We start from the raw sequence: 27,536 nt of genomic DNA on the forward strand, positions 1-27,536 counted from the left end.
GTCAGCAGCAGCATGGATACTTACCCGTATCGTGCCTACCTGGAAAATCTCTTGACGTACAGAAAAGAAGCCAAGAATACTCATCTGGATGCTTGCGTGGTATGGAAACCTGACACGGAAGGTGTAGCCACGTTTAGCGACACAGTCCTGACAGAAGATGACAATCCTCACACTGTGGGGTTTAACGACCGTCGTAAGAAAATTCTGCAAGGGCGAAGTTTAGAACTGATGGATCGTTTGCATTTGGACATGTGGTTACAAGAAAAGTATTTGCTCAACGGGGTGGATATCCGTCTGAGACTGAATCGTAGCAGTGCCGCTTTCCATTTGATGGCCCATGCCAATGAATACAAAACTATCATTCAAGAAGCCCGACTTTACGTGCGTCGTGTGAAAGTGTTACCTAAAGTGGGAAACGACGTCAGTCAGACGTTGAGCAGAACGACCGCCAAGTATCCGATACGACGCGTAGTAGTGAAAACGTTCACCATTCCTGCTGGACAGCGATCTATGATCGAAGATCATCTGTTCCAAGGACAGTTACCCAAACGTTTGATTGTTGGTATTGTCAGGAATTCAGCCTTCAACGGAACCCACGATCAAAATCCTTTTGAGTTTCAACATTACAATGTGTCCAAGATCGAAGTCAATCGCGACGGCAAGACCTTGTGTACCCGACCCTTTGAGCCTAACTTTGGTGTCGCGAAGAATTATTTGAGATCGTACTTGTCCCTGTACGAAGCCACGGGACAGTTAGGAACCAACACCAGTCACGGTATTTCGTACGACGATTATGCAGGAGGCTATGCTTTGTGGGGTTTTGATTTCACTCCAGACTAAGGCAGCGACGAGGGACATTTCCACCCTATAAAATCGGGTCAAATTCGTGTGGAACTTCAGTTTTCAAATCCACCTCCAGATCACACAGTGAACGTCATCCTGTATGCAGAATTTGACAATACCATAGAAATCAACAGTTTGAGAGAAGTCATTCTAGATTATTAGAAGCTATGGAAGACTGTTATCCCTCTTTACGTAGTGGAGAAACTTTGGAGATTGAATGTGAGGAGACCGGGGAAGAAGAATCTCAAGACAAAGACGAAGAAGTTATCATGATGAAGTCAAGATGGCCAGAACAAGAAGCCCATTTAGTCTCCTGTTTTGCTACAGTCCTGGCAGATATAATGAAAGAATTGATCAAGGAAGAGTGCTATGGATGTCACAACGATCATCCCAGTCAAATTCAACACGACAAATGTCTGATGTTAAGTCAAGAAGAAAAATTGGACGAATATCTGGACAAAGCTTGGGGTCTCATCGAGATAGAAATCGTGTTGAACGAGTGGTATAAAGGCTTGGATAAACATTCTTCTCCTCCATTAACGTCTCTGGAGTGCCGTCGCATCTAATCTCTCTTTGACCAGAGTAAGAAGTCGGAGCTAAACGCTTTTTACTTGTCAGACATTTTCAAGCAAAAAGTCAGGATCGAATTGATCACTTATCATTACCTGTGAAGAAAAAAACCCACACAAATCAATTGATACCTGGGAACTTTACTATCTTTTGAACCACAGTTCGTACACGGCTTCTTGGAATCCTGTCGTCTGTGCTAAAGATGAACTCCCTCATCGCAAACCTCAAGACCATCAAGCTTATGTGATCAACACGGACGACAGTCATCTCCCAGGAACCTACTGGGTAGCCGTCTACTTTCCTCAAGAAGGATGTGTGGAATATTTCGATTCGTATGGATTGCCCCCTTTGGAAGACGATATCATTGACTTTATAAGAAGAAATGCTCAGACCACCCGATTCAATAATGTGAAATTACAAGGCACATATTCCTTGGTGTGTGGACAATATTTTTGTGTATTTTCTGCATCATTGCAGCCTGGGCTATTCCTTAGAACATTTAGTAACTCATTGTGATCCTCGTTCTTCTTCTAGAAACGATGTGAAAGTAGATAAATGGTTCTGTGACCATTATGCTTATCTTTTGTCTCAAGCTAGGAAACGTAGTGTCCATCAATGGCCTAATGACTTCCAAAAGTGGAAATCACAATTTCATTCACAACGTTGTCAGCCTTGTCCAAAATAATGAGTTAGTTGAAAAAAAATGTTTGATGTTATATTGTTGGATTATTGTTAAAAATGTTAGAGTTGTTTGTTAGTGTTAAGTGATTTTTGAATAAAAAATGTTGTGTTTTGAAAAGAAATGCCTTTGTGGTTTGTTTGGCTATAGGAATCTTGATTCATGCTCTTTGACTTCTTACTATCCCTCTCATGGCACTCATTGAACGTTGCGGCTCGAAAACCGTGGAGGGATGTTTTCCTTCACGTCCGCGCTTTGACTTTAAAGCCGGGGTAGCCTCCAGTCTAACCATCCATTGTCGACTCATCCTCCTACGAAGATGTGCTCCAGACTAGCTAAGCTAAACGAAGCCTACGTGAATTTGCATAGGGTCAGACACAGTCTGATACCGAAGCCAGAAGAGATAGAGAATGTGAGAATGTTAAAAGTCACTGAAGACCTGATAGAAGAGCTCTTCAGAGAAGAAGTGAAATGGGAGAAAGAAGAATGGACAAAGAAGTACAGACTTCAGAAACAGCAGAGAGAGCAGCAACAGCAACAACAACAGCAGCAGCAGCAGCAGCAACCTGAACCTGACAGAGGCTTTGTCGATTGTCGTATCGACACCAAAGAGTTCTTCTTCTCATTCCGAAGAAGCAGACCTATCGTCAGAAAGTCTGTCGTCAGAGGACGTCGCATTCTTAGAATATAAAAGATCGCCCTAGCTTCAACTTCGCACACAAAAAACAGCCCTTTTCAGGGCTACCCCAATCTCTAGAAAAGAAATAACAATCGATTTGCCAATGCGTGTATGTAGAGTAGTGTGAATATAAACACGGACTCTTTTGTGGTGTGAGTGTATGTGTTTGTGTTTGTAAGCACTCAAGTACGTTTGTGTGGATAGTAGATAATGTTTTTTTTTTATATTTGACGTGTGGGAATAGTAGATTTGGCGTTTGTATATTGCTGCTCCGCGTATGTGGATAGTATATTATTTTTAATGAAAATTTTTAAAATAGTAATGGGTAGTAAAAAAGTGAGTGAGTGTTTCTTTTAGGTTCGCGCGTTGTTTGGTCATGATCTAGGTAATATAACTTTTGTCCTAGGGGATGTTTTCCTTCACGTCCGCACTTTAACTATAAATTGAAAATCGATCGGCAGTCTAGCTACCTTTGTTGATTGATCAACACCAGAATGAACACCAGACTAGCTTTTAGTGTGAATGTATGTGTTTGTGTGGATAGTAGATTATTGGGTTTTGTAAGTGCTTAAGTTGGTTCGTGTGGATAGTAAATTTGGGTTTGTTTATTGCTGCTTCACGTATGTGAATAGTAGATAATATGAAATGAGAAAAGTAGGGGATGTTTTCCTTCACGTCCGCGCGTTTTAAGTAATGATCTAGGTAATATAAATTTTTTGCCTTAGCCGGATGTTTTCCTTCACGTCCGCACTTTAACTATAAGAACCCTCAGTGTTCGTTATTAGCACCATCACACGGAATAAACAAAACGAAGATGGATGTGTCCCAATTATTCAACAATTTAAGGAATATTTACTTTTGGATGGTGGATGGGGAATATGGAGTTGAAAGGATTGAAAGAGATTGGAGGTTAAGAACAAGTCTGCACTACGTGAACGAACTAAAATTAGCCAGGGAGATGATAGAGGGATTAATTGAAGAAGTGAAGAGATTGAGAGGGCTGATAAATCCCCCCTATGTCAAAGTGGGGACAATAAAAGAGGCCATGGAGAAGGTAAAAGAAGTAAGAAGGTTTTTGGAAGAGATAGAACAACGGTCAAAGTGGCCCTTTGTCAAAAGGGGTGTTGAACAATTGAAAAAAGGGGAAGAAGAGATGAGAAAGGTGATAGATGAAGAAGTGAAGAAAATAAAGGAGAGGTGGAGAAAAAAGAGGAAAGAAGAAGGAAATAGAAAGAAAAAGGAAGAACTAGAGAAACTGAACGTTAACTGGATGAAAATCCAGAACAAGTTCCGAGCCATGGGTCACCCGGACTGGATACCGGAAAATGAAAAGAGAAAGAAGAAGGGAATTTTGGCAAAGATAAGGGGATGGATAAAGAAGTTAAGGAGTTAGAAGAAGAACATCAAAGGCCCTTTTCAGGGCCACTCCAATCTCTCGAAAAGAGATAGACTTTCAATTGCCTACCCCTTTTTTTTATTTTTAAAAAAAAAAAAATAGAGACCCATCCCTGTTTCAATTTTTTCCCCTGTTCCATTTCCATAGACCCATTAGGTCGGGACCTTATTAAAATAGGGTCCCGACCCTGTTCCATTTCCCCATGACGCTCAACAGACCCACAATTTATTCCCATGTTAATTTCCCATTGGCGCCAAAGTGACCCAGGGGTTTTCGTAATGTTAAATTTCCCTTGACGCTAAAGTGACCCAGGGTGTTTTTTAATGCTAATTCCCCTTGACGCTAAAGTGACCCCATTCACTACTTCTGATCTTTATTGCAATGTATGGACGCCACTAAGGAACATTGCATGCGAGCTCCTCGAATCCTCGCGCCACTATGGTCTGAACATGAAATGGCTGTGCTTATTTTTGTACCTATCGAATGTCATTGCTTTATAAACAGAAAGTATTTTGATGAAATTGTTATAAAAAGAACATTATTATACTAATATTTTGAGCTGAAAAGGCCTATAAATGCATTCACTTATTTTTCAGTCGACATCTGATCTGGTAACCCCAATACGATTTCATACAGAATATGAACTTAGGAATGTAACATTATATCAGCCAGGGCCAGTGCTGCCCATAATAAATCTGTTTGATGGTTCTCAAGCGAAACAGCCCATCAAGTCCATAACAAAAGAGGTACAACTTAAAATGCTAAATTACATATAATCTCTCTCTCTCTTTCTCTGTATATATATATATATATATATATATATATATATATATATATATATATATATATATATATATATATATATATATATATATATATTGTGTGTGTGTGTGTGTGTGTGTGTGTGTGTGTGTGTGATAATACCTCTAACATGTGTTTCTTTATATCAACACCTGTATGAATAGAGGATTTCACATGAATGTTCAACGGATATAAAATTTATGGAACGAGTTGAAAATTATCATAGGACACTATCTACTATTAGTTACGCCAATCTGTAGAAGAACACGTGACACGGTTGTGTCGTTGAGATTTAAGCTTTATAAGGAATATTATTTCACAACTGTCTTCATTATTCGTAAACACTATACTAGGTACTGAATTTAGCGAAGGGTTCTTGAATAAATCGTTAATTAATCCGTCTCGATATACCACTTTGGAAAGAAATTCGTGGAATAAAATTGTATTCATTACTTTATTACAGAGCATCTCAATAAAATAACAATTTTGTAGCAGTCGAATAATCAAAAAAATTAAAAGATAGAAACATTCTGAAAACGCTCCTCCTCTTCCAACCATAGTGGCTACCGCTTTATTGGCAAGACCACTGCCAACCTATATTTCCCACAAACAGTTTGTCTAATCTCTTGCTGGTGTTTTCACTGATTTTGATTCGTTTTCAAAGAGTATTAACCAATATTAGGTTTATGCGATTCTGTGTATGTTTTACCTATTTATGCATACGCAAAGAGAGTAATGGAAGAAATTCGACTTAAAAAATCTCGAAATACTCTAAACTAGTGGTCACAAAGTTTTAATCACATCACACAACGTTCACCTTTCTTGGTGTCATAACTTCACTTGATCAAATCGTTCGCCACTCCTTGCCAGTATACTTAGAAATGAGACATAGCAACGTCATAGGATGATGCCGAATTTTTAATGCACTGTATATAAAAGAATCGCAAACATGGTTTGACGTTACATTTATAAAACTCGTTAAATAATACAATAAGTCACTAGCTGCAAGTAAGTCTGGCATATGACATTGTTCAACTCATTCTGATAGTTTTATTTTATGCAGTGAGCACTCATGTAAAGTCCTTTATTCATCTCTAGCATTAGCCGTTTTTGCCGCTTTTCTAAAAAGGGCAGTCACTTTTATCAAGGACCAGGATCTGTGTCATTTTCCGAATGATGGAAGAGTCCATTTTCAGCGAAGAGGTGGAATGAAGACTTACGCATGCATACAGTCAGCACTCTGTCGTCTTCATCCAATGTATGAATTGTTTAATGCTATTATTTCCCACAGGACAAAATTGAAAGAAAAAAGGGAACACGACGTTAAATCTCAACGTTAGGGAAATATACGGAATTATCTGGTACATATGGAACCAACCTCCTGACTCCTAGTGTGTGAACAACACATACTCGCCTTCGCGGTATTCCATTTACAAATTATAAATCAATGAATTCATTGAGTAAGTAATTTTATGGATTTTTTACTATCCTTGATGCTTTTTGTTTTTAAAATCGCTATTGGTACAAGCTGCCTGAGTGTAGAGTGAAAGTAAAAAGCCCACAGCTTTCAATCGCCATTATGGTTGGAATGAACACCAATAGAACAGTTACCTAACAGTTAGAAACACAAGTAGCAGCTAAGTTTTTAATGTCATTGTAAAATTCATGATACGTAGGTACGTGTAGCTAATAAAACAAAACATATTGAGTATGTAGTAATGAAATGTAGCTGTTGTACATGACGGGTGGTGGTGGTGGTGGTGGTAGTAGGGGTGGGCAAATGGGATATTGAGTTAAAGAGTCAGGTATGCATAGAGGATATTTTCTTTTTCAAAGTTAATACTATAGAGATTTATTGTATGGTACAAAATGTAACCCTTTAACGAGCGGTTAAGACACGAGTTAAAAAAAAATGTTATCACGAAATGAAATATAGACTTTATTTACGCAGAAAAAAATCTTTTCATTATATACCAAAACTGCTCCAGAATCGAAGCATCGAAGAACTGAAGATTAAACTCGCTCAGCCGCATAACACCAGCCACCCACTCCCTTTTCGTAAACTGACCTCACTTTCGTAGGTTGATCATATTAATATACGTGACTCAAGGGAGCGGTAGGGTTGAGATGACCTAGTCTTTCGTATAAAAATTACATCTTTGTTATTTGCAAACTATTTGATCATATCTGACCACAAAGCAAGTCTGATTCAGTGATGAATAACAGCGGGCTTATCTTTGTTTTCAAGAAAGTAAAGGGAAATAACAGAGATTTGAACGGCGTTGAGTCAAATGTCTTCAGGAAAAAGCTTATTTCCATGTCTGAAGGGTAGAACAGTTTCTATTTATTTGTTATAGCTCACAAAGTGCTTGTTCTTTTTGTCTCAGATATAAATTATGCATGCAGATTCAACCAGACGTTGCATGTCATGATGGGAAATCTTATATTTTCATTTGAAAATATAAGGATATATTTTTAAAATGTGAAAGTATAGCAATGAAAAAATATACAAATTAGTTCTCCAATAAGTTTCTTTATTTCACACTTAATTACATAAAATTACAAGACTGATATAAGTCGAAATATTCTGTGTCATATATTTAATACGTAGCTATGTATAATGAAACATTGTAGATCGAATATTTTGTGGAGAAAAGTAGTCGTGATAATGGGGAGATATTTCCGGTTGTATTCATGTGACTGGAAATAATTTGAATTCTTGGTGTATGTTTTGTGTTCTCGTATTACATATATATTTTCAGATTGAATTCCAGAAGGATTGTCCCAACAATGATTGCAACACAAACTTGCATTTGTCAGTGAATGCGGATCTAAAAAAAGAATCTGAATTGTTCATCGATGAATTGGAACTTCTAAAGCTGAATGTATCAATTACAAAGACAGGTGATCCAGCTTATGGCACCGGCTTAACCATAATCTTCCCTAAATCATTCAAATACAAAAGAATTGAAAAGATTGAAGGTGAGACAGATATTCAGTGCAGTTTTAATATTGAGGAACCGAAGACAGTGGGAGTTGTGTCCAGTGTGAGATCAATAGACACCTCTCCTAAGAACGAGACAATTATTGTGTGTAGCTATGGCAACCCTATGCGACAAGATGCTGGTGTAAAGTTTCAAGTTGTTCTTGTGCCGTTTGTCTACACCGAAAATAATTTCCAGTTTTATTTCAACGCCACCACGCAGAGCAAGGAGACGATATTTGCAGATAATACGGCCATGATTTCTCTGCTTGGCAAAAGAAAGGTGGTTACGGTTTTTAATGGGTAAGAGGACTTATTTCCCAAAATGTTCTAAGAGTGACAAATATATTCTAAATAAATAGAAAGCAATTAGTTTTTTGTTGGTTTATTTCATTTTTTTATTATTAAGATTTACGGGGGAGGGATTGAATTGCTTTCTACGCTTCTGAAAGCGGTTATTTCCACATCGTGTTAGAACTACTGCACAGCAGAATTTTAGAAAGAAACAAATATATAACAACCACAATTAATAGGTGACCATTTTATGTAAAAAAGGAAAGTTAGCTGTGCATTTACGAAGTATGACAGTGCTGTTAGCCACAACCAATGAAAATGAACAGTTTATTTCACGTGCTGCTCAGATTCACTGATATTGACGACAGTACTGCCACTTATGTAAACATTAACATGGCCTTTTTGTGCCATATTCTCAAATTAAATATCATTTAATGAATTATGCAGCCTACATCAGATAACGAATTTAAACAGATCGTTGTGCGGAAGTGCATTTATGTACCTGTATAAATACTGTATAATTTATGAATAAATAAAGATAAACAGTTTTATTAATATTTGTATGATGTATAATGCACATTTTAAAAAGATCCAAGACAAATAATATATTATATATCTATATATTATTGAGGAATGTTCAATATTTCTTCAGAACTCAATTTATATTTTAAAAAAATGATGGTGTGCATAATACTTATTTACAAGTATTTTATAGATAATTATTTTAAAAATGAACTTTAATTGTTGAAAAATTATTTTTATATTAGTTTTTACTTTCACTTGTTAAGTTATTCTGTAAATTAGAATAATATAAAAATATTCTTAACTAATTGTACACAGGGGACATAATTATAAAAAAAAATTGTAATGAATGTCGTATAGTGTTTTGGAATTTAGACCTTTTGGATATACCGTATTAAGATGGTGAATCCGATAGGTTTCCTTTAACAGACGTTCCATATCAGAATCAGCTGTACAAATAGGTTGAAAGGAGAAATCTTGCAAAGCATGGGAACTGTTATTATAATGTGCGGCAAAATGAGATGAAAATGAGTTATTGATAAAAAAAATTATGTCTGATCTATGTTGGTTCATACGTTTAAATAGTTGTTGACTGGTTTGTCCAATATATTAGATGCCACATTTCTTGCATGTGATCAAATAAATAAGATTTGATGTTGCACAATTAGTATCACAACGCATATTACAAGTTTCTTTCGTATTATTACTATTTAAAGAAGTATTTTCATTAATAAAAGAACATTGTGAACATCTAGTTCTATTACATTTAGTTGATGATCCTTTGTTTTAGAATTAATTATGAAATCTTTAAAAATTTAGTCTTTTTATAAGGAAGCGTGAGTTTGCTTTCCTGTAGCGTTTTAACACTTACTTTACATGATAATTTTAAAAGATCCCAATATTTATTGATAATCTCACCTATAGTAGGTACATTTGGATTATAGTCAATAACAAAAGGAATGATATCTTCATTTCTATTTTTGATTTTACATTGTAAAGATTCAAGTTGTGTAAGAGAAGATGCTTTTGGAAAGCAGCATTAATGATATCAATAGAATAATTTCGATTTTTAGAAAATCATTTTCTAATTTCCCCATAAATAAAGATACACAGGAAGGTGCCATAGAACTACCCATTGCTGGTCCCATTTTTTGGGAGATAGTTTGTATTATCAAATTGAAAACAGTTATTTTCAAGCACAAGTTTTATCAAATCACTAACATGTTCGTTTGATAGTTTACATGTATATTCGTTTTCTTCAAGATAATATTTACACGCTTCCGTACCATTGTTGTGTGGTATATTCGTGTAGAGTGAACCGACATAAGTGTAACTATGAACGAATGTTCAGTTAGTTTCGGTAAAGATTTCAATTTGGTAATGAAATCAAAAGTATCTTTGACATATGAAGGTAGTGATTTCATCCGTGGTTGTAAAATATGATCAGTATATTATTTGTAAATGAGTTACATGTAGAAATAATGGGTCTACCTGGAGACCCTAAAGGTAGTGTCTGATCAACCGTTTTAGGTATTTTGGGTAAAAATATAAAACTGAGGTGTGCGTATTTTATTTGGGAAGATATCTAGTTCATCATATATGAAGCAATTGTGTATGGTGATTTGATCAATAGATTTCCTTATTTTTTCTTTAATGTCTTCAGAAGGATTATTGGAAAGTTTTGTATAATATTCTTCATTTCACTGTATTTCTACTTCTTTAATATAAACCTCCTTATTCATTATTACTCTATTGCTAGACAAATCAGGATTTTTAATAATAATACTTTCGTCTTGTGATAAGGTACGTAAAGAATTTAGTTATGTTTGTAAAATGTTTTCTTTTAGGACTGCTTCGAGTCTGAATTCAGTCTGATGAAGCAGTAAAGCGAAACCGGTCACACATTCTACGTATTGGTGTTGTTTATCCTAATATTTTTAATTATTGTGGCACTTAATTGTGACTCATCATTACCACTTCTCTTTCTTCACGCAGACTCTCGAGGCCAGATTCTGTTTCGATGCGAGCAGGACGAGATACCTACGAGGTGAAGCATATCTTTGACTTGCATAATCAAGGTCCGAGTTCCATGCCAGAGGCCGTTGTGTACCTGAAATACCCTTACGTAACGATCAAACGAAAAGACTACCTTCGATTACTGGAAGAACCTAGCGTAAGCAACTTTCCTTTAAACTAATAAATTCAAAAAGCATGCATCCCTTTTCACTTGAATGCGAGCTGGCTTACTCTCATAGATATTTAATAGTAACTATTTCCAGTCGCTGAAATTGAATAAGCTTAGAACGTACTTTCATTGTCACATTTTCACTGGTATATGTTGTCAAATTTATACAATATATGTGTGTGTGTGTGTGTGTGTGTGTGTGTGTGTGTGTCCAGTGTAAATATTCCAAACATGCCCGTGTAAAAACAAGGAAAAAAATTAGACCTAGATTCGCTGGCCTTGTTGCAAATCCGTTTTATCATGGCTTCATTTTTATCGTGCTTGGTGCAGATTTATTATCCCCTATCACCATATCGCACAACAAATTTGATATCGAAAACTATTATTCCCTATTACCATATCGCACTGCAAATTTATTGAAAACTATCATCCCATATCACCATATCGCACCTCGAATTTGATATACGTTTGTTTACTTTTGATAGCATTTTAATTTCTGAGTTAGACCTACTTTTTAAGCACGAACTTAGTAATCTTGACTATGGGCATTTAATTAGAGGCAGATCGTTAACAAAAATGATAGCACGTGTCTGTGGATAACAGAATTTTAACTAGCTTCACTAGTTTACATGGTACATCTTTGAATATGATAAATTAAGGTGTGAAAGGTCAAGGTAGAAAGGTGGGTCGGTGTTTCCATACATGTATTCTTTTAAGTTTTGTCACACGTTAGAAGAGATATGGAACAGTTACAAAGTTAAGAGGCCACGATGACTTGGGTTGCCGCTTTATGTCATACAGGGCTGCAGCGACCACATCGAAAGCGAGATGATACATTTACTTTCTTTTCTTTGTATCTATCTGCAGGTAACCTGTCCAGGAAGTTGTCAAGTGAATTGTGTGATGATTAACAGAACAAAATTTAGTATTGCATTGTTTAAGAACGAGAGCTCTGGTTCCAAGGAAGTAAAAAGTTTTGTATGTATATTTTTGGAGAGTATTACCAATAATCATCGTGATATTCTGATAAACTGGGCTTTAATATGCATAATGTCGACAACACAATTTTCTTTTTCTTTTTACATGTAACTATTCTGTATGAATAGAACTTATATCACTCATGAATAGAGCAATTTATGCTAATGTAGGAAAATAAAACACCTTCATCTACCTTGAATTATTAGCCAGAAGAAATCAAGAATAAAGTTGCTTTATTGTGATTGAAGTGCTTTTTTATTCTTTGTTAATTCAGATCAGCAACCGCAGTATAAAAAGCATACAAATTATCCGTAAGGACGGTACCGTGAATTTTGATACCTGACATTTTTTCTCTGTCAAATTATGAAATATACAGTATGTGCTATGTTATATTCTTATTGTGAATTCGAATACCTGTATCTTATACCGTTACCGCTGATGAGCTGCGTGCAAATGCTTTAGGTTGTTAAAAAATACAGCAACAGGTTATGTTGGTTTGCAATATAATTGAGAGTATGTTGTACGAATAACCTAAATTGGACTGTAGTCAGAATACATTTGAATGGCAGCGACTTACCGGGACTTCATATTCTTTGTTTCCTTTTCCATTTGATCTCTTCCAAGATATCTACTGCATCATCGTTTAACACGACCCTGGTTGTGTACTGTATGCAAAGTCAGATTTGATATAAGCAATACAGATCCTTCAGATTCTAAATAGATCAAATACATAAACCGCAAGAATCTTCTATGTCGCAATAGGTCATCTACAAGTTTTACCAGACTATTGTACAAACATTAGCAGTACTTTCTATTTTGTATCATATTTCCAGACCTGAGTTATACTAAGACTCATATCACTATTATGTTTTTTCTATTCAGGATTGTTCTGCTGACAACTGTCTTGTGTATGAGTGTCGCATAAGAAATATTCTTCCGAGAAAGAGCGCTGTGGTTAGCCTTACCCTTGAAATGACCATCGAACTACCAAATGTTCTATCTGTAAGTGTGTACAAGTCAAACTCTGCTTTCTTGTTAATATGTCTTAAGCATAGAAAACAAATATAATAGCTGGTTTTCATTTTATCTGAATACTGAAAAAATGCAGACAATGGCACCATGACACGGATATCTTGAACAAGATATGCAGTAAAGTCGAAAGTGCTACATTGCCTAGATAATGCATCGGTCAAGCGCTCGCTTTGTAATCTATTGTCCATGGTTTGATACTGGGCTTGGGAATGTACAAGGGTAGATGGTCGCCTATCCAAGTTCGGTGATTCCTTCCAAGTTCTCCGGTTTCCTTAAATATGAACGAGACCTAAAATTACGCGAATTTCTGAGCCCTTGATAATATGTTTCTGGTTGTCGCCAGAACTTGTGTGATCTCGAAAACAATACATAGCCTTATAATTATTTATTTATATGTTCCCCACTTTTTTGGCATTGCCAGTAGTAAAATGTGTCCTGATCAGAAGGAATACGAAGCTTTATACGTATGAAAATGTGTGTCAATTTATACAAAATATAATTCCATTAAATCATCTGTTGATGCATTTTCTTCCGTTTCATTTTTAATGTCATGAGTTTCTCTAACTTTTATTGTCAGGGCTTCCGTGAAACTGATATTTTATGGAGTCCCGTGGACTCCCACATTTGAATTGTATAGGGTTCTTACAAGATCTTAAGGGGTCCCACTTTATAATATCGACAATAAGTTCTGTCTCTCTCTCTCCGTGTGTGTGTGTGTGTGTGTGAGAGAGAGAGAGAGAGAGAGAGAGAGAGAGAGGTGAAAATAGGAGTTCCACCAACAAAAGTTGCAGTTCCCTCTCAGAAAAATGTTGGGAAAACATAAAGTGGATAATGTCCATTATAATGCCAGCAAAAAGAGACACAAAACCTTGTCAGCTTTACTTATTTGTAATTCTTTAAATATTATTGAATCCAAATTGATATCCCGTCAGTCGACATGGGAAGATGCTACACAAGGTCATAATTTCGACAGTAATACGTCGCGAACCTAAAACAAAAATATCAGGCGAGGCGTCTTAATTACAGAACTGGATCATCGTAAATTTAATTCTAAATTTTGCAATATGCATTCATGTGTTCAATCCCGAGTGCTGTATTACATTACTCTTATATTCTTCTTTCAAAGTTTTGTAAAACAGTGTTAATTTGTACTTTTTTCTGATCTGATATGTTCTGAAGTTTTCAAAGATCCATCTGCTCTTACATTTTCCGTCGCATAACTTCCACAAGTCACAACGGCATTTTGTCCGAATTTCGACGTGAAAGGAAATAATGGTAGTTATATTTATTATCGTCGGTTTTATCTTCTAATTTAATTTGAATCCTTCGCACTATACATATTCGGCTACACTCGGAAATGAACGCATAACTAATGAGCCTGACCACAACAGACTGCAAAGAAAATCCTTGAGACGTCTGTTTTGAGAAACCTCGGGCTTCTCTGTAAGCTAGAAATCGACTTGGCCAGCAATTTTTATTGTGTCCTACGGGACTCTTAGGCTGAGATTTTACTGCGTCATTGTTAATTTTATTGCGTCAGGAACGCACATTTGTGCGTTATCGGACGCCCTGATTGGATAAATTTGCAATATGTTACCCTTGTTTATGTGGATTTACCTCCAAAACATCCCGTTCAATATTAATTTTAATTATCATTATTGATTTTATTATATATGCAAGTTTCATCGTGAACGTAGAGTCTACACATTTATTCCCGTCAACTAATCTGGAAATGAACTGCATAATCTATGATGTTTTATGGTTTAAGTATTAAAATTTAAAAAGATATAAAGTTGTAATGAGTACAGATATACACGTAATACAAAGGTACATAGACAATCTATCTCTCTATCTATCAATATATCTATCTATTTAACTAATTAACTCTCTCTCTCTCTCTCTCTCTCTCTCTCTCTCTCTATATATATATATATATATATATATATATATATATATATATATATATATATATGTATGTATGTATGTATGTATGTCTGCGAGCGAGCATTCTGGTGAAGGGGGAGGAAAAGCAATATTGAAATATTTTATTTTCATTTACAGCATGGTAAAAGTTCTGAGATTGTCTCAACAGCCATTGTACGCATTGCGAACGCAACAAACATAGTGTTTAATGCGTTGAATCATGAGACTGAGGTAGGTTTAACCAAGTTTGTCTGTATGTCTGTATGTATGCATGCATGCATGTTTCTTTGATAGATGTTTCTAAGATACTTGTTACACTTTACTCAGGAGAATATTCAAAATAAGGAAATGTTTCGACACAGTTATTTGGTATTTAGTTTTCTTTGCTATAATACAGGTATAAAATGGGATATTTATTTAATAAGTTCATAATTAATAAGACTTCTTTATAATTTTTTTAAATTAGTATCACATAGTAGTTAAAAACCTAAGACGTAAGTACTAAAACAGTGGTGCCATTCTCCGTCTAGTATATTTAAACATATCAAATGCCAAATAAAGTATTAAATAAAACTCATGGGAAAGATAACTACATTATCAATATGAACTTATTTAATGCAGAAGAATATATATATATATATATATATATATATATATATATATATATATATATATATATATATATATATATATATATATATATATATATATATTATAACTGCTACGGTCTTTTGGCACCACGAGAATGCTTATGCCTACGTCAGACAACCGGCTTCTTGAGTTTACCGTTTCTCACAAAATTATGCAGCTTTGAATGTTCTAAGTGTTGACTCAAGTACTCAAATATTTACGTCGAAAACAAATGACTACCTTAATAGTCATACTCCTATAACGTGGTCGAAATGCCATGTCTACATTTCAGATTCAAACACGGATTATACCAATGAGTCCTCCTCCCAAACCTATAGCATGGTGGATTATCCTTGTCAGTGTGCTAGGGGGCCTTCTGCTGATAGTGGTTTTAGTCCTTATTTTGTGGAAGGTATGTTAGTTCTCTGTGTGAAGTTTTACATATGAAACGACTATTCAATTACTCAAGAAATCGATCGAGGACGATTGATTAATCTACGCACACACACTTACACAGATCTCAGTCTGTTTATTCAGACTTTTCATTATCTATCTTTTCCAGGAAAAAGCTATCATATGCTTGCTTTAAATATAACTCAGAGAAGGATATCTAGCAGACATGTTTTGACCACACAAACTTTATATTGTCACTGAAAGATAATGTGTGTGTGTGTGTGTACTTTCGATTTTTAACGTAGCTTAAACAATATTTTTGTCATATCGCTACGATGTTTGCAGTGTGGCAGTTTATAGTGATGTCGAGCACTGGGGAATCACGCTGCAGACAAGTAGCATGATGTCTCACCCAATCACATTATTGTGACACCAGGCCGGCCAGTTCCTAGTACTAACCTGTTAGTGCTGAGCCCCAAGCGAGGCAGCTGCAAGTACCGTTTTCATACGTCTTTGATATGACTCGGCCGGGGTTCGAACCCGCGACCACCGAGATCCGAGGCTGATGCCCTAACCACTAGGCCGCCACCGGAGCGGTCACTGAAAGATAAGATCTTGACCATGGTTATAATGAATTTCTAAATAAATAATGAAAAATGACTTCTTGACTTTACTTGATATGAAGATAAAAGAAAACAACACTATTCATAATTATACAAGGTTTGCTTCTCTATATTTGTATATGAAATTAAATAATATTAACGGCCAAAATATCTTCAAATATTCTCAAGGTCCAAAGTTATAAAGTTTATTGATTAAAGAGAAAAAAGTTGCATACCCTTTTCTTTCATATTTTTGCATATACAGTGTGGATTCTTTAAACGGAAGACGAGGAAAGAGCTGGAAAGAAGGAAGAGTGAGGACAGTAAAAGACTGGTACGAGGCGATGCAGTTTCCGGGCAGGACAAGACGGATGGAGCAAAGGAAGAGACTGGGGCCGAAAACAAAGCTGCGTAGCATTTGCTTGAAGCATTATGAAAGAATGAAATATGATTGGCATATGCAAATATTTGTTGGAGGCATCTCACCACGATTATTCTTATAAATATAAACCCGAATTGACAAGTATAATATGGAAATTGAACTTTAAATAAATGCAGAGTAGAAGAGTGACATGTACGAAATTACAAAGAAGTTTAAAGGTTACCCTCCTACCATGTTTTAAGGGACCTCACTCCCTCTACTGACCGACTGACAAATCGCCTACAAACTAACGAAATGGAACAAGTCCAATCGCGCACTTTCAAATAACGACCAGGTAGCTCTTGACAAGCTAGGCGTGGATACACATCGTAATGTTTTTGGAATAAGGCGTAAGACTACTGTTTCCGTTCAATGAAAATAAACTAACGTCGTGATTTTCATTCCATTATAGTAAAATAAATATGGTCATTGTAAAGGTCATATATTGTTGAATTTGCCTAACATTTCGGTCATGTCTGGAAACCCCCACATAAGAATAAAATTTAAAAAATGGTTGTGTTTTTGTAACACTAACAGTTTAAGGATGTAGTCCTATATTGTTTTGCCTTCATTCATTTCCCGATGAAGAATGATCCTGACAATATATCAAATTAATAACAGTTTGTGTTGATTTCCAACTAATTAGCAGTAACATTACTGGAAATAAACATTTTCTTCAAAGGTAATCACAGTATAATGACCATTCGGATACCTTTTGCAGTTACGATATAGATGGTATTCTCACGGGTGTAAGTTACATATTCCGCATATTTGTCGTTCAATTTGGATCAACGTTTATCAGCCCCGCCAAGCACTTTTCAGTTAAAATATATCCATTTTATCTTGCATTGTATAACTGAGTGTGTGTGTGTGTGTGTGTGTGAGAGAGAGAGAGAGAGAGAGATTTTCCACAGCTGAAGTTTCCTTTATCAAGGTATCTTTTAAGTTGCTTTGTGTGTGTGTGTGTGAGAGAGAGAGAGAGAGAGAGAGAGACAGAGACAGAGACGAAGAGAGACAGAGATTTTACAGAGCTAAAATTTACTTTATCAGGTAGTTTTTTCTAATCTAAGCCATCTTGTATTTTTTAAGAGGTCCATTAAATATGCATACGATATTTGATGTTTGTCGAACCCAACTTGGTAAAAACTTCGGCACATTGATCATATTGGCGTCCGTGCTTGTGTCTGTCTAATCCGTACGTTCATTATTTCTTTCTAGTCGAGTGACCAAATGTTTTAGCAACATTTTTTTTCCCCTTTTGTGATACATGTATTACATTTGTTTATCTGTAACTTCATATATATACATTGCTTGTGCAATGACTAAAGTTGCAAACAGAATATTGTTCTCCACGTTGTTTTCAGTATATTTTATTCATTGTCGTAATTTAAACTAACGGACGCTAATCGATGTATAAAAGCAGTAAAGGGTAATGACGTGTATTTTGTAGGAGATCCTTTGAAATGTTGTTTGCACGTGGTTCTTTACGTAACCGATGACATAGAACACTAGAATGGTGTGTATGGAAATCTAGAATATACCGGTTACAGAAAATCACATGGCAAACATAATCAAAATTTGAAGAAGCTTGTCTTAAATCTTGTATTCTGTGGTATGGCATTGTCTCTGCGTCGGTTCATGCGTACATGTACATCCTTGTTCGTCTTGTCTGGCTCATAACTTTATATCAGTTGGAGTGATTTTCATTCTACATTGCCCAAGTATATATTTTGACAATACGATGTGTCTCTTACTATAGCAACCCCATTCCCTTAGTTAAGTTCATTCCAAGGGAAGATGTAATTATGTGGTATTTATCCTTGTAAATGATCCCGTTGAACCACTGAACATATTTTTGTGAACTTTAGACGCTCATATATTTGGCATGGACGGTGTATTGTGCATCATAGTCAGGACCCCAGCCTCAAGGTCAATGTAATTGCAGTGGAAAATGTAATTACGTGACTCGATTTTCTGTAGTATAACTTGAAACCAATGATGACATATTAACGAAATTTTAACCAGTAATTGTCTCATGGTCAATGTAAAGGCAATGGAAAATATAAATTAGTGGCCTACATCTATGTACGGGTATAAATTGTGAAACTGAGAAGATATTTCATTGAAACTTTAGCTTATTATACGTCTCGATTTTAGGGCGTCTCGTGTATTCATATTTCATGCCTCGAGATCAAGGTTACAATAGTGAATAATTAAGTTCGTGTCCTGTTTTCTAATCCAGGACTTAACTCTTTAATCCCTAAAATTATTTTGATCAAACTTTACACAGGTCCATACCTTAATGTAAAAGTACTGAAGTCCATTGATTAAAAGTCAAGTGAAAAGATGAAAAGCTGGGTGTATCTCAATGGGTTATTGTGTATTGTGTATTTTTTTATAAGTTTGTGTCTACCTATTTTTTACTCATATTGTTGCATGTGTGAATTACGATATGAAATACTTACCAATTATTTAAATTAGATGTTATATGTGTATATAATTTTGTAATAATATATATGCATCTGCTACTTCGTCCCAAATCACTAATGTGAATAAAGACTTATCGCTATGCAGAAGATGCAAACACTTGTAGTTCTTGTCGCTTTTTAAACGATGGTGTATAGACTTATCAAGTAGTTGGTCCGGTAACTCTAGAACAGACAATAGGCACTTACCCTGGTATCTGTGAAGTAATTTTCTTCAACCCAGGATGGTAAAGTGTTTTAGCTGCGCTTGGTAATCACAGATGTGCAGCGGCGACAGCATCATTGTGTATGAAAACATAAATACGTTCTAAAATCTAGTGCCGACTGCCAGTCCTGGAATGACTGGAAACAAGCAAAGCTGTGACAGGACAGGTCAGCATCACATTTACTGGCCGAGAACATCAGCGTTTTCTCCTCTTGATCTCCCAGGGGCTAGTATCATTGCTTAAATTGTAACTGTCAGTCATACATATAGTATAATAGTAGGTAGTAAAACTATGCCATGGGCTCCAACTTTCTAACTACCTATCTTCTAACCTGCCAACCTGGTACCTAGCCACCCAGTCTGTCCCTCATTCTATCTATTACTACCTAGCAACCCAGTCCGTCTCTTTATTTTTGTCTCATAGTGTACCTATCTTCAATGCATGTAAACTAAACATAACTATTATTAAACACAAACATGTACTCAAATATACATGCATCCTCCCTTCAGATCTCCTTCCTAGTAATGCACACACACGCTTACCTGTGTGTGCACTCGTTGGGTATGGGTACATATAAGCATATACATACATACATACATGCATACATACATACATACATACATACATACATACATAGTCGTATGAAATATCAGTAGAGTACAGTAGTTTCATGCAAGCCACTAATCTACTTACCGTAATGTTTTGACTCAAGTGTATAGAAATGTAGATAATCCAGAACGTCATACTTGTATGTTGTTTCTACGGTGCTTTGAAAAGCTGCTTGTCACTGCTGCAAGCCTTCACATGTAATGGAAGTATTTCGTTGTTGAATAGATGCAGAAAATACCTTTTTTAATAATAGGTAATTTGAAACCGAAGAAAAGTTTCGGAGAATTCTGTTCGCAAACGGGAAAGCTACCGAAGGAAGTAAAATCTGATGCATCACAGCAGTAGATGTAAATAACGTTTTATGTTCAGCACCTCCCCATTCTCCCTCCTTCTCTCGTTCTCTCAACCCCTGCCCCTCTCCACCGAAATTGATACTAGCCGTGAAAAGCTCGCAGAGACGAACATTGCCAGAGGGATGATGCCTCTTCCAAGGCCAAGCCGTGATGAACTCAAAATAATTAGTGACATGACTTGTCCACGAGTACGACTGTCGGTGTCGTAGGTGACTTGACCAGGCCACGAAATTTGTTATTAAAGAAATATTTGTAAAAGGTTGCAACAATCGTTGTTTTCCACATCGATAACAGATCTCAGTGGAAATGCGTGGTAATGCGAACACCTAGATCGAATGACTCGCTCCGAATCCAGACCCTCGTGCATGGGCTACTCGATGTTGTTAATGAATATGCCTACGGTAGCGCTGGTCTGGAAATAGGCCGCTACTTTAAATAGTTCTTTCTGACACAGCTTCTTACTTTGTTATGGTTTTTGATCTTAAATTAAGTAACAGAAAGGAACGAACACCGACAAATTAAGTACAATTAAAAAAGACTTTATTTCCATAGTACACAGTGACAATTTACAAAGAACTTATTGTATTGTGAGTTAGATACAAAAAAGTCGTAAATGTTCTATCACAAATCCAAAAGTAAAGAGCATTTCGAATGAAATCCAATAGTGTTCCAAATGAATTCCAATCTTAAATGTACGGAGTTAGAAATAGCCTAGAATGTGGCGATATGCTAACAGTCTTGATGCATCATAATTCTATAATCTAAAATGTCATTAAGTGAAGTCACAATAGTGATTTAATAAAAAATAACATTTTGTACTTAGTGGTTCCAGTGGATAATTTAAATAAATAAATCCACTTAAATATCTGAAACAATCGCGTCTGCTTTGACCAGAAATCTATAAAGACTGGCACAGCCGGAGGCTCAGCCCTGCGCTTCTGAACCTGAAATGGATGTTCAACCCTTCGTCTAGGAGACAAAACTGGCCATTGGGGTAGAACAATCAATATGGTTCAAAGCTTATTACCAATTATCGATAACACCTTAAATGGATTTTTTGTCCCCTGCAGTTCGCTAAAGACCTGACGGGAACGTCTCTTTGCTTTATTTTCAAATTGTTCAGATTCTTTGACCTTGGTTTTATTCACACTGACAAATTGCATGCACTCAGAAAACAATCGAGAGAAACAGTATACCCGACAACTATAGAACCATAGTGTTTCGCAATGCTGGGTTAACATATGAACGGACACGGACTTAAGTCACAGAAACTAAAAAAGATGCACATGGCAAATAATCGGATATTTTTTTTATACAGTCTAATAATGTTTTGAAACAAAGAAATAATCAGAGTAGTGTGTAAGAACCCCAATTCAAGCCCGGTGATTAATTTAACAGCTGCAGTTTCATAATCAGACAATTGATAATTGATAATTTTAGATTCAGTCTGGGAATGCTACCATTTATATTACAAGAATCCATGTCTTTAAGTATTTTCAATAACCCCGATGTTAGCCAAACATGTAATTTACAGACGAAGATTGATAATTGGATAGTTGATTAATTGGATTTAACAGCCCAATAATTTAGCAAAGCAAATAGCAGCGGAAGCTTGATAATTGTTTGATAAATTTCCTTAACAACCGAATGAAACTTATTATTGAAATTAATAATAATGTGGAGAAACATTCACTTGTTAAATGATTAATCTCTCTCTCTCTCTCTCTCTCTCTCAGGAATTTGAGGATTCGGGAAATCATTTTTACAGCTGAATTTATCTGATAACAAAATATATACTTTTCGTTTTCGACTTTCATGATGTTCAGCCCCAGTTTGTAGCTCTGCCACAGGGCGTGTATGATGCGGCTAGCACAATAGTGTAGCTGCAATTAGTGTTTTCACTTTTTTCCTGCTACTACCACCGGCGTACCCCGAACATCCAGTAGCTAAAAAGGGAGTCGAGGGCGTAAACCTCCCTAGCCAGTAGATAGCTTCTCCATCGCCAAGACTCCTGCAGTGCCTCCTCGTGGCAACATTTGGTAACTGTGTATCATTTGACCAATAACTGAACTGTATGGGGTCTCGGAAGAGCAGTGAGCCCCAGAGGTGTGGCGTGCAGGCCCACCGGTGTGCTTAAACGCCGGGGCGTCACTCCAACCAGTGCCCCACCTATGGGTTAAATAGAGGGAGTTGCTTGCCCTTCCAAGTGAAGTCTGCTCTGGTGGACTGGGCGGATGTGATCATAGTCGACCACGATGGTGGACCACCAACCTCAAGGGCATCGGCGAGGCACATTAGAAGTCATAGTCATCCACTGCCGCCAACGGAGTATACAGCCGTAGCGATTCTTCTTGCTACTGGGAACAGGCTATCGTGTTCATGAGTGTGGGATCGTACCTTTACAATTTATTTTTCACTTTAAAATGTATTCCTCACAGGTTGTGTTGTTTTCATCACAGTTTGTGTTGTGCAACCCATACTTGCCTGTACTGGAACTTTTAAATTTCCTGCGGCAATGCGGGAGTGGCTAAGTGACAGGTAGAGGTGACCACTGGCATTCGTAATCGCAATCCTGCACGGTGGCGGAAATTAAACAAGTGGTCGTTCTCTGTATCCAAGGCAGCAGAGAAGTCTGGCATCACCCGGGGTGACTGAGCAGCCCATTTTAGGATAACACTTCTTACCCTGTACAGGGAGGGATCTAGAAAAGGTTACCTAAACATTATGAGCCCTACATACTATTGCCAATTTACCGTGACTGGCAGATCATCTTCCGATGCGGTCGAAATGCAGCACCTAGCACAGCAACAACAAAAAACACCGGCGCAAAAGAAACTTACTTTAGGAGCATAAAATGTCAGTACTATCATGAAACAAGACACTGGAACATGACCCAAAGACGAAAAGCCTTTATTGCCAGTGAACTAGCACAAAACAATATCGACTTGTTAGAGATCGGTGACGGAGATAGGAGTGGGACATGCCATTACGACAAGCGAGTCATTTTGTGTTAGCTTCGTCAGCTGGTGTCTGTTTATTTAATGAAATCACATTTACTTTTCTGACGTTCACTTGTTTCATTGGTACGTGGTTTGTTTCTGAAGTTATTTGTCTGTTTTGTTTGTGACTCGTTTGTTTGATTTGAGAGTTGATCATATTCTTTGAATACGATTTATTTCATTTGAAGTTTGCTTGTTTCATTCAAATTTGCTTTGTTCCAGCTGAAATTTGTGCTTCGTTTGTGAATCCATTGCTTTATTTGAATATTGATCATATTGTCTGAGCTTTAATATTGTTCTTTTACAAGCATGCTGATTTCATTGTACCTTTTATGTGTTTATTTTAAATTTGCTTATATTATGTCAATGCTAATTTTTGGCAGCAATGGCTTTCCGTACTACCACTGTACTTAAAGATAAAACATACTAACGTCATATGGTGATGCCGAATTCTGATGAATTTTATATAATAAAATCACAAACATTATTTAACATGACATGTATAAAACTCGTTAAAATAATACAATAAGACGCTAGCTGCAACTGAATCTGACATATTTCTTTATTTAACTTATTCCAATATTTCTTATCCAAAGAACACTCGTGTACAGTCTTCAATTCATCCCCGAGATTGTCATCTTTCTGCATTTTAAAAGCAGAATTTACTGTTAACGAGCGAACCGCACAGTGTCATTCTCCACCTGCAGGAATAGTTCATTTCCAGTGAAGGGATGGATTTAATGCCTCCACATACACAGAGGGTGCACGCTTTGTAGTCTGCATCTACATAATCGCCTTCGCATATATGGACGCCATGTTAGTGTTGAAATTTCGTAAGGTTTGAAACGCGAAGAAGGTAATCGACTTGTGGTAAGCAAGTTAGAAAATATAAATGAATGAAAGCAATTAGTACGTTTTTTTTGCAACTGCTGTATCATTTTCGTTTTAAAATCGCTAGGAACACAAGCTGCGGGGGTGGGGGGTGGGGTGGATTTCGGTAAGCTGAAACTATTGACCCTACAGCTTTCACTCGACCGTATAGCTGGAATAATCAGAAGTAGAACAGTTACCAAACAGTTAGGAACACAAGCAGCAGCTTACTTTTTAATTTCATTGTACAATTTATAATACGTAGGTATATGTAGTTAATGAAACAAAACAGATTAAATATGTAGTGATGAAATATAGCTTTTACCCGTGACAAGGCACTGCAGGCAAACATAACAATGAACTAAAGAGTTTAGAGTATATAGAAGATATTTTCATTTCGTAACTTAGTATCAGATATATTTCATCATACTGTATAACTCGTGTTATTTTTACGAAACAGCATACACGACAACTATAGAACCATAGTGATTCGCAATGCTGGGTTACCATATAAACGTCACACGGACTTAAGACACGGAAACTAACGAAGATGCACATGGCATACCGTGGCACAAATGATCACACTGAATAATTTAGATGCATGAACTTCTGGAGTCTCAAGTGTAAGGACTTCATCAAACTGGATAGACTTTATGAATCAAGTTTAAGTACCCTTTAAATATATACCAAATGACATATTTATCAAATAATATTCATGCATTTAGATCAGAAACACTTCAACCAGATGTATCATCAATAGATAACACGCTCCTCTTTTGTCTCAGTTATTCCCTAAACACACGAATATCTACATCGACTGAATAGTGTTTTCTTTCGTAAGACACGATAATGTTGCCTTTATATTTGTTAGATAAAGGAGTTTAAATACAATATTTCACTGTTTCTAATATCATTATAAAATACTGGCCTTCATTATTAGAACAAGATTTCTCACTTTCTTATAACATGTTTCTATTAGGGCTTCTTTTTATTCTTGTTGGTTCTAGCGGCTCCTCGTTCTTGTTTATATCATGTCGAGGAAATAGGAACGAAGTGCATGTAGCAAGGACACACCAAAGGAACTGACTAAAGCTGGCCTCGTCAGATATTGAACCGGTGACCATTGGATTACGAGTCCAGCTCTCTAGCAACTATTGCGGCTTCCATTGTTAATGGGAGTGTTTGAGAAATAAAATGGATCGTTTTCGAACTTGTCAAATGCCTGTTTCAATACACTCTGGAGTGTTTTGAAATCTATTTCATAACATTGTAAAGTATTTTTTAATTACACGCCTACGTGTCTGTTTTCCGTCGCATGTGGCGGGGTTGGGAATGAGTTTGAGTAAGTGGAAGGTGGATCCAAAATCTGAACTCGCCACATCGGAAAAGATGAGCTTCATAATATGTGGTTGCATGTGGATCCATGAGAGAACTGTAGCCCATTTGCGGATTTGTTAGTAGCTGTCCGTCCTGTTACTGACGAAATTTTTTGTTTCGCCTTCTTTCGGATTCAGTCGTTCATGGCTACTGACCATTTTAAAACCAATACCGGCTTTGAATTACTAGTAAAAATAATGTGTCGAGAGAAACAGCATAATCGACAACAGTAGAACCATGGTTATTTGCAATGCTGGGTTACCCTACTGACGTAACGGTACCTGCCGATAATGTACAAGGCATACGGGAAAATGTTTGACATATACATTTGATTAAATGTTCAAACGTTTCAAATAAGACATAAATGATCACACTGAATAAGTAAGAGGAATATAACACGGGAGTCTCAAGTCTACTTTTAAAGTTACAAGGACTTCATCAAAGAGGCAAACTTAAGAAAACCAGTTTGAGTTTACTGTAAATCTGTGCCAAATGGCATATGTATATAATATTATAAACGTATTGAAATTAGAAGCATTTCATATAGATATATCTCTTACTGAGCGGTTACTGTGCATCCATAGATAACATGCGGCTTCCTTTTTCAGTTATTCCCTAAATACAAGGAAGCTTTCTTTGTTTACGTCAATCGCTGAGATTTCTTGTGGTGGTGTATGTACTCGCGATGAGATATGTTCTCTTCTTGGAAGATGCGTACATGCATCGGCATCCAGTTGCGCATTTAATAGTACATGTTCGCTATGTTGGTGTCGAGGTATTTTGTTTTGCCTTTTGACTTTCAGTCATGTATGGCACCAGACCATTTTAAAACTAATATGGGCTTTGTATTACTAGTAAAAATAATACATGAACCAAAACAGTTGGGTTTCTATAGCATTTCGTCTGGTATGAATAGTACTTTTACAACTTATTGTAACTCCAAGCCATATACATTAGCCGTTACCAAATACACATTTCTGACTCACTCCCAGTACGTGACAGAACCCTTCTAAATACGGAAAAGGTATTTTACTCCGTCACAGAACAATCATGGCAAACGTTTGTGAAAATAGTAAGTTTTCCAAATAATCGGAAATTTTCTTAGAGTCTAATAATTTTCTGAAACTAACAAATAATCAGAGTAGTGTGTAACGACTTTAATTCAAGCAGGGTGATTAATTTAACAGCTGAATTTCATAATTGGGCAATTGATAATTGATAATTTTAGATTCAGTCTGGGAATGCTACCATTTATATCACACGAATCCAGGTCTTCAAGTAGTTTTTAATAACCCGATGTTAGACAAACATGTAATTTACAGACGAAGATTGATAATTGGATAGTTGATTAATTGTATTTAACAGCCCAATAATTTAGCAAAGCAAATAGCAGCGGAAGGTTGATAATTGTTTGATAAATTTCCTTAAAAACCGAATGAAACTTATTATTGAAATTAATAATAATTTGGAGAAAATTTTTATTATTCCATGATTAATCTCTCTCTCTCTCTCTCTCTCTCTCTCTCTCTCTCTCTCTCTCAGTACTTTGACTAAGGAATACACTAATGTAATACACTTTGTGATCCAAAGATTTGTTTTGATATTGAACTGTGCCTTGTGAGGAATGCGTTATCCGCTTGGGATAAGGTATTCGAATTCGTGTTCCGAAGATCCAGACATATTGAATGATGATTATATCGTAAGT

General features: G+C 36.3%; 1 protein-coding gene across 3 annotated transcripts in view; it reads left to right on the forward strand.

Annotated features, from left to right (window-relative positions):
- Window positions 1-19,515, forward strand: part of LOC149776198 (integrin alpha-4-like) — a 67,530-nt gene extending 48,015 nt beyond the window's left edge. For all 3 annotated transcript variants that reach the window (XM_089942525.1, XM_089942526.1, XM_089942524.1), the window contains 8 exons: window positions 4,764-4,913; window positions 7,731-8,254; window positions 10,763-10,940; window positions 11,820-11,930; window positions 12,813-12,932; window positions 15,024-15,116; window positions 15,808-15,927; window positions 16,776-19,515. In XM_089942525.1, coding sequence (XP_089798651.1) covers window positions 4,764-4,913; window positions 7,731-8,254; window positions 10,763-10,940; window positions 11,820-11,930; window positions 12,813-12,932; window positions 15,024-15,116; window positions 15,808-15,927; window positions 16,776-16,925 — 1,446 coding nt within the window. In that variant the 3' untranslated portion in view covers window positions 16,926-19,515. The remainder of the gene's footprint in view (window positions 1-4,763; window positions 4,914-7,730; window positions 8,255-10,762; window positions 10,941-11,819; window positions 11,931-12,812; window positions 12,933-15,023; window positions 15,117-15,807; window positions 15,928-16,775) is intronic.
- Window positions 19,516-27,536: the final 8,021 nt, after the last annotated feature.

The sequence above is a fragment of the Sinohyriopsis cumingii genome, chromosome 18 (assembly GCF_028554795.1).
Source record: "Sinohyriopsis cumingii isolate HCF-2022 chromosome 18, ASM2855479v2, whole genome shotgun sequence".
In the NCBI taxonomy this organism is placed as follows: domain Eukaryota; kingdom Metazoa; phylum Mollusca; class Bivalvia; order Unionida; family Unionidae; genus Sinohyriopsis; species Sinohyriopsis cumingii.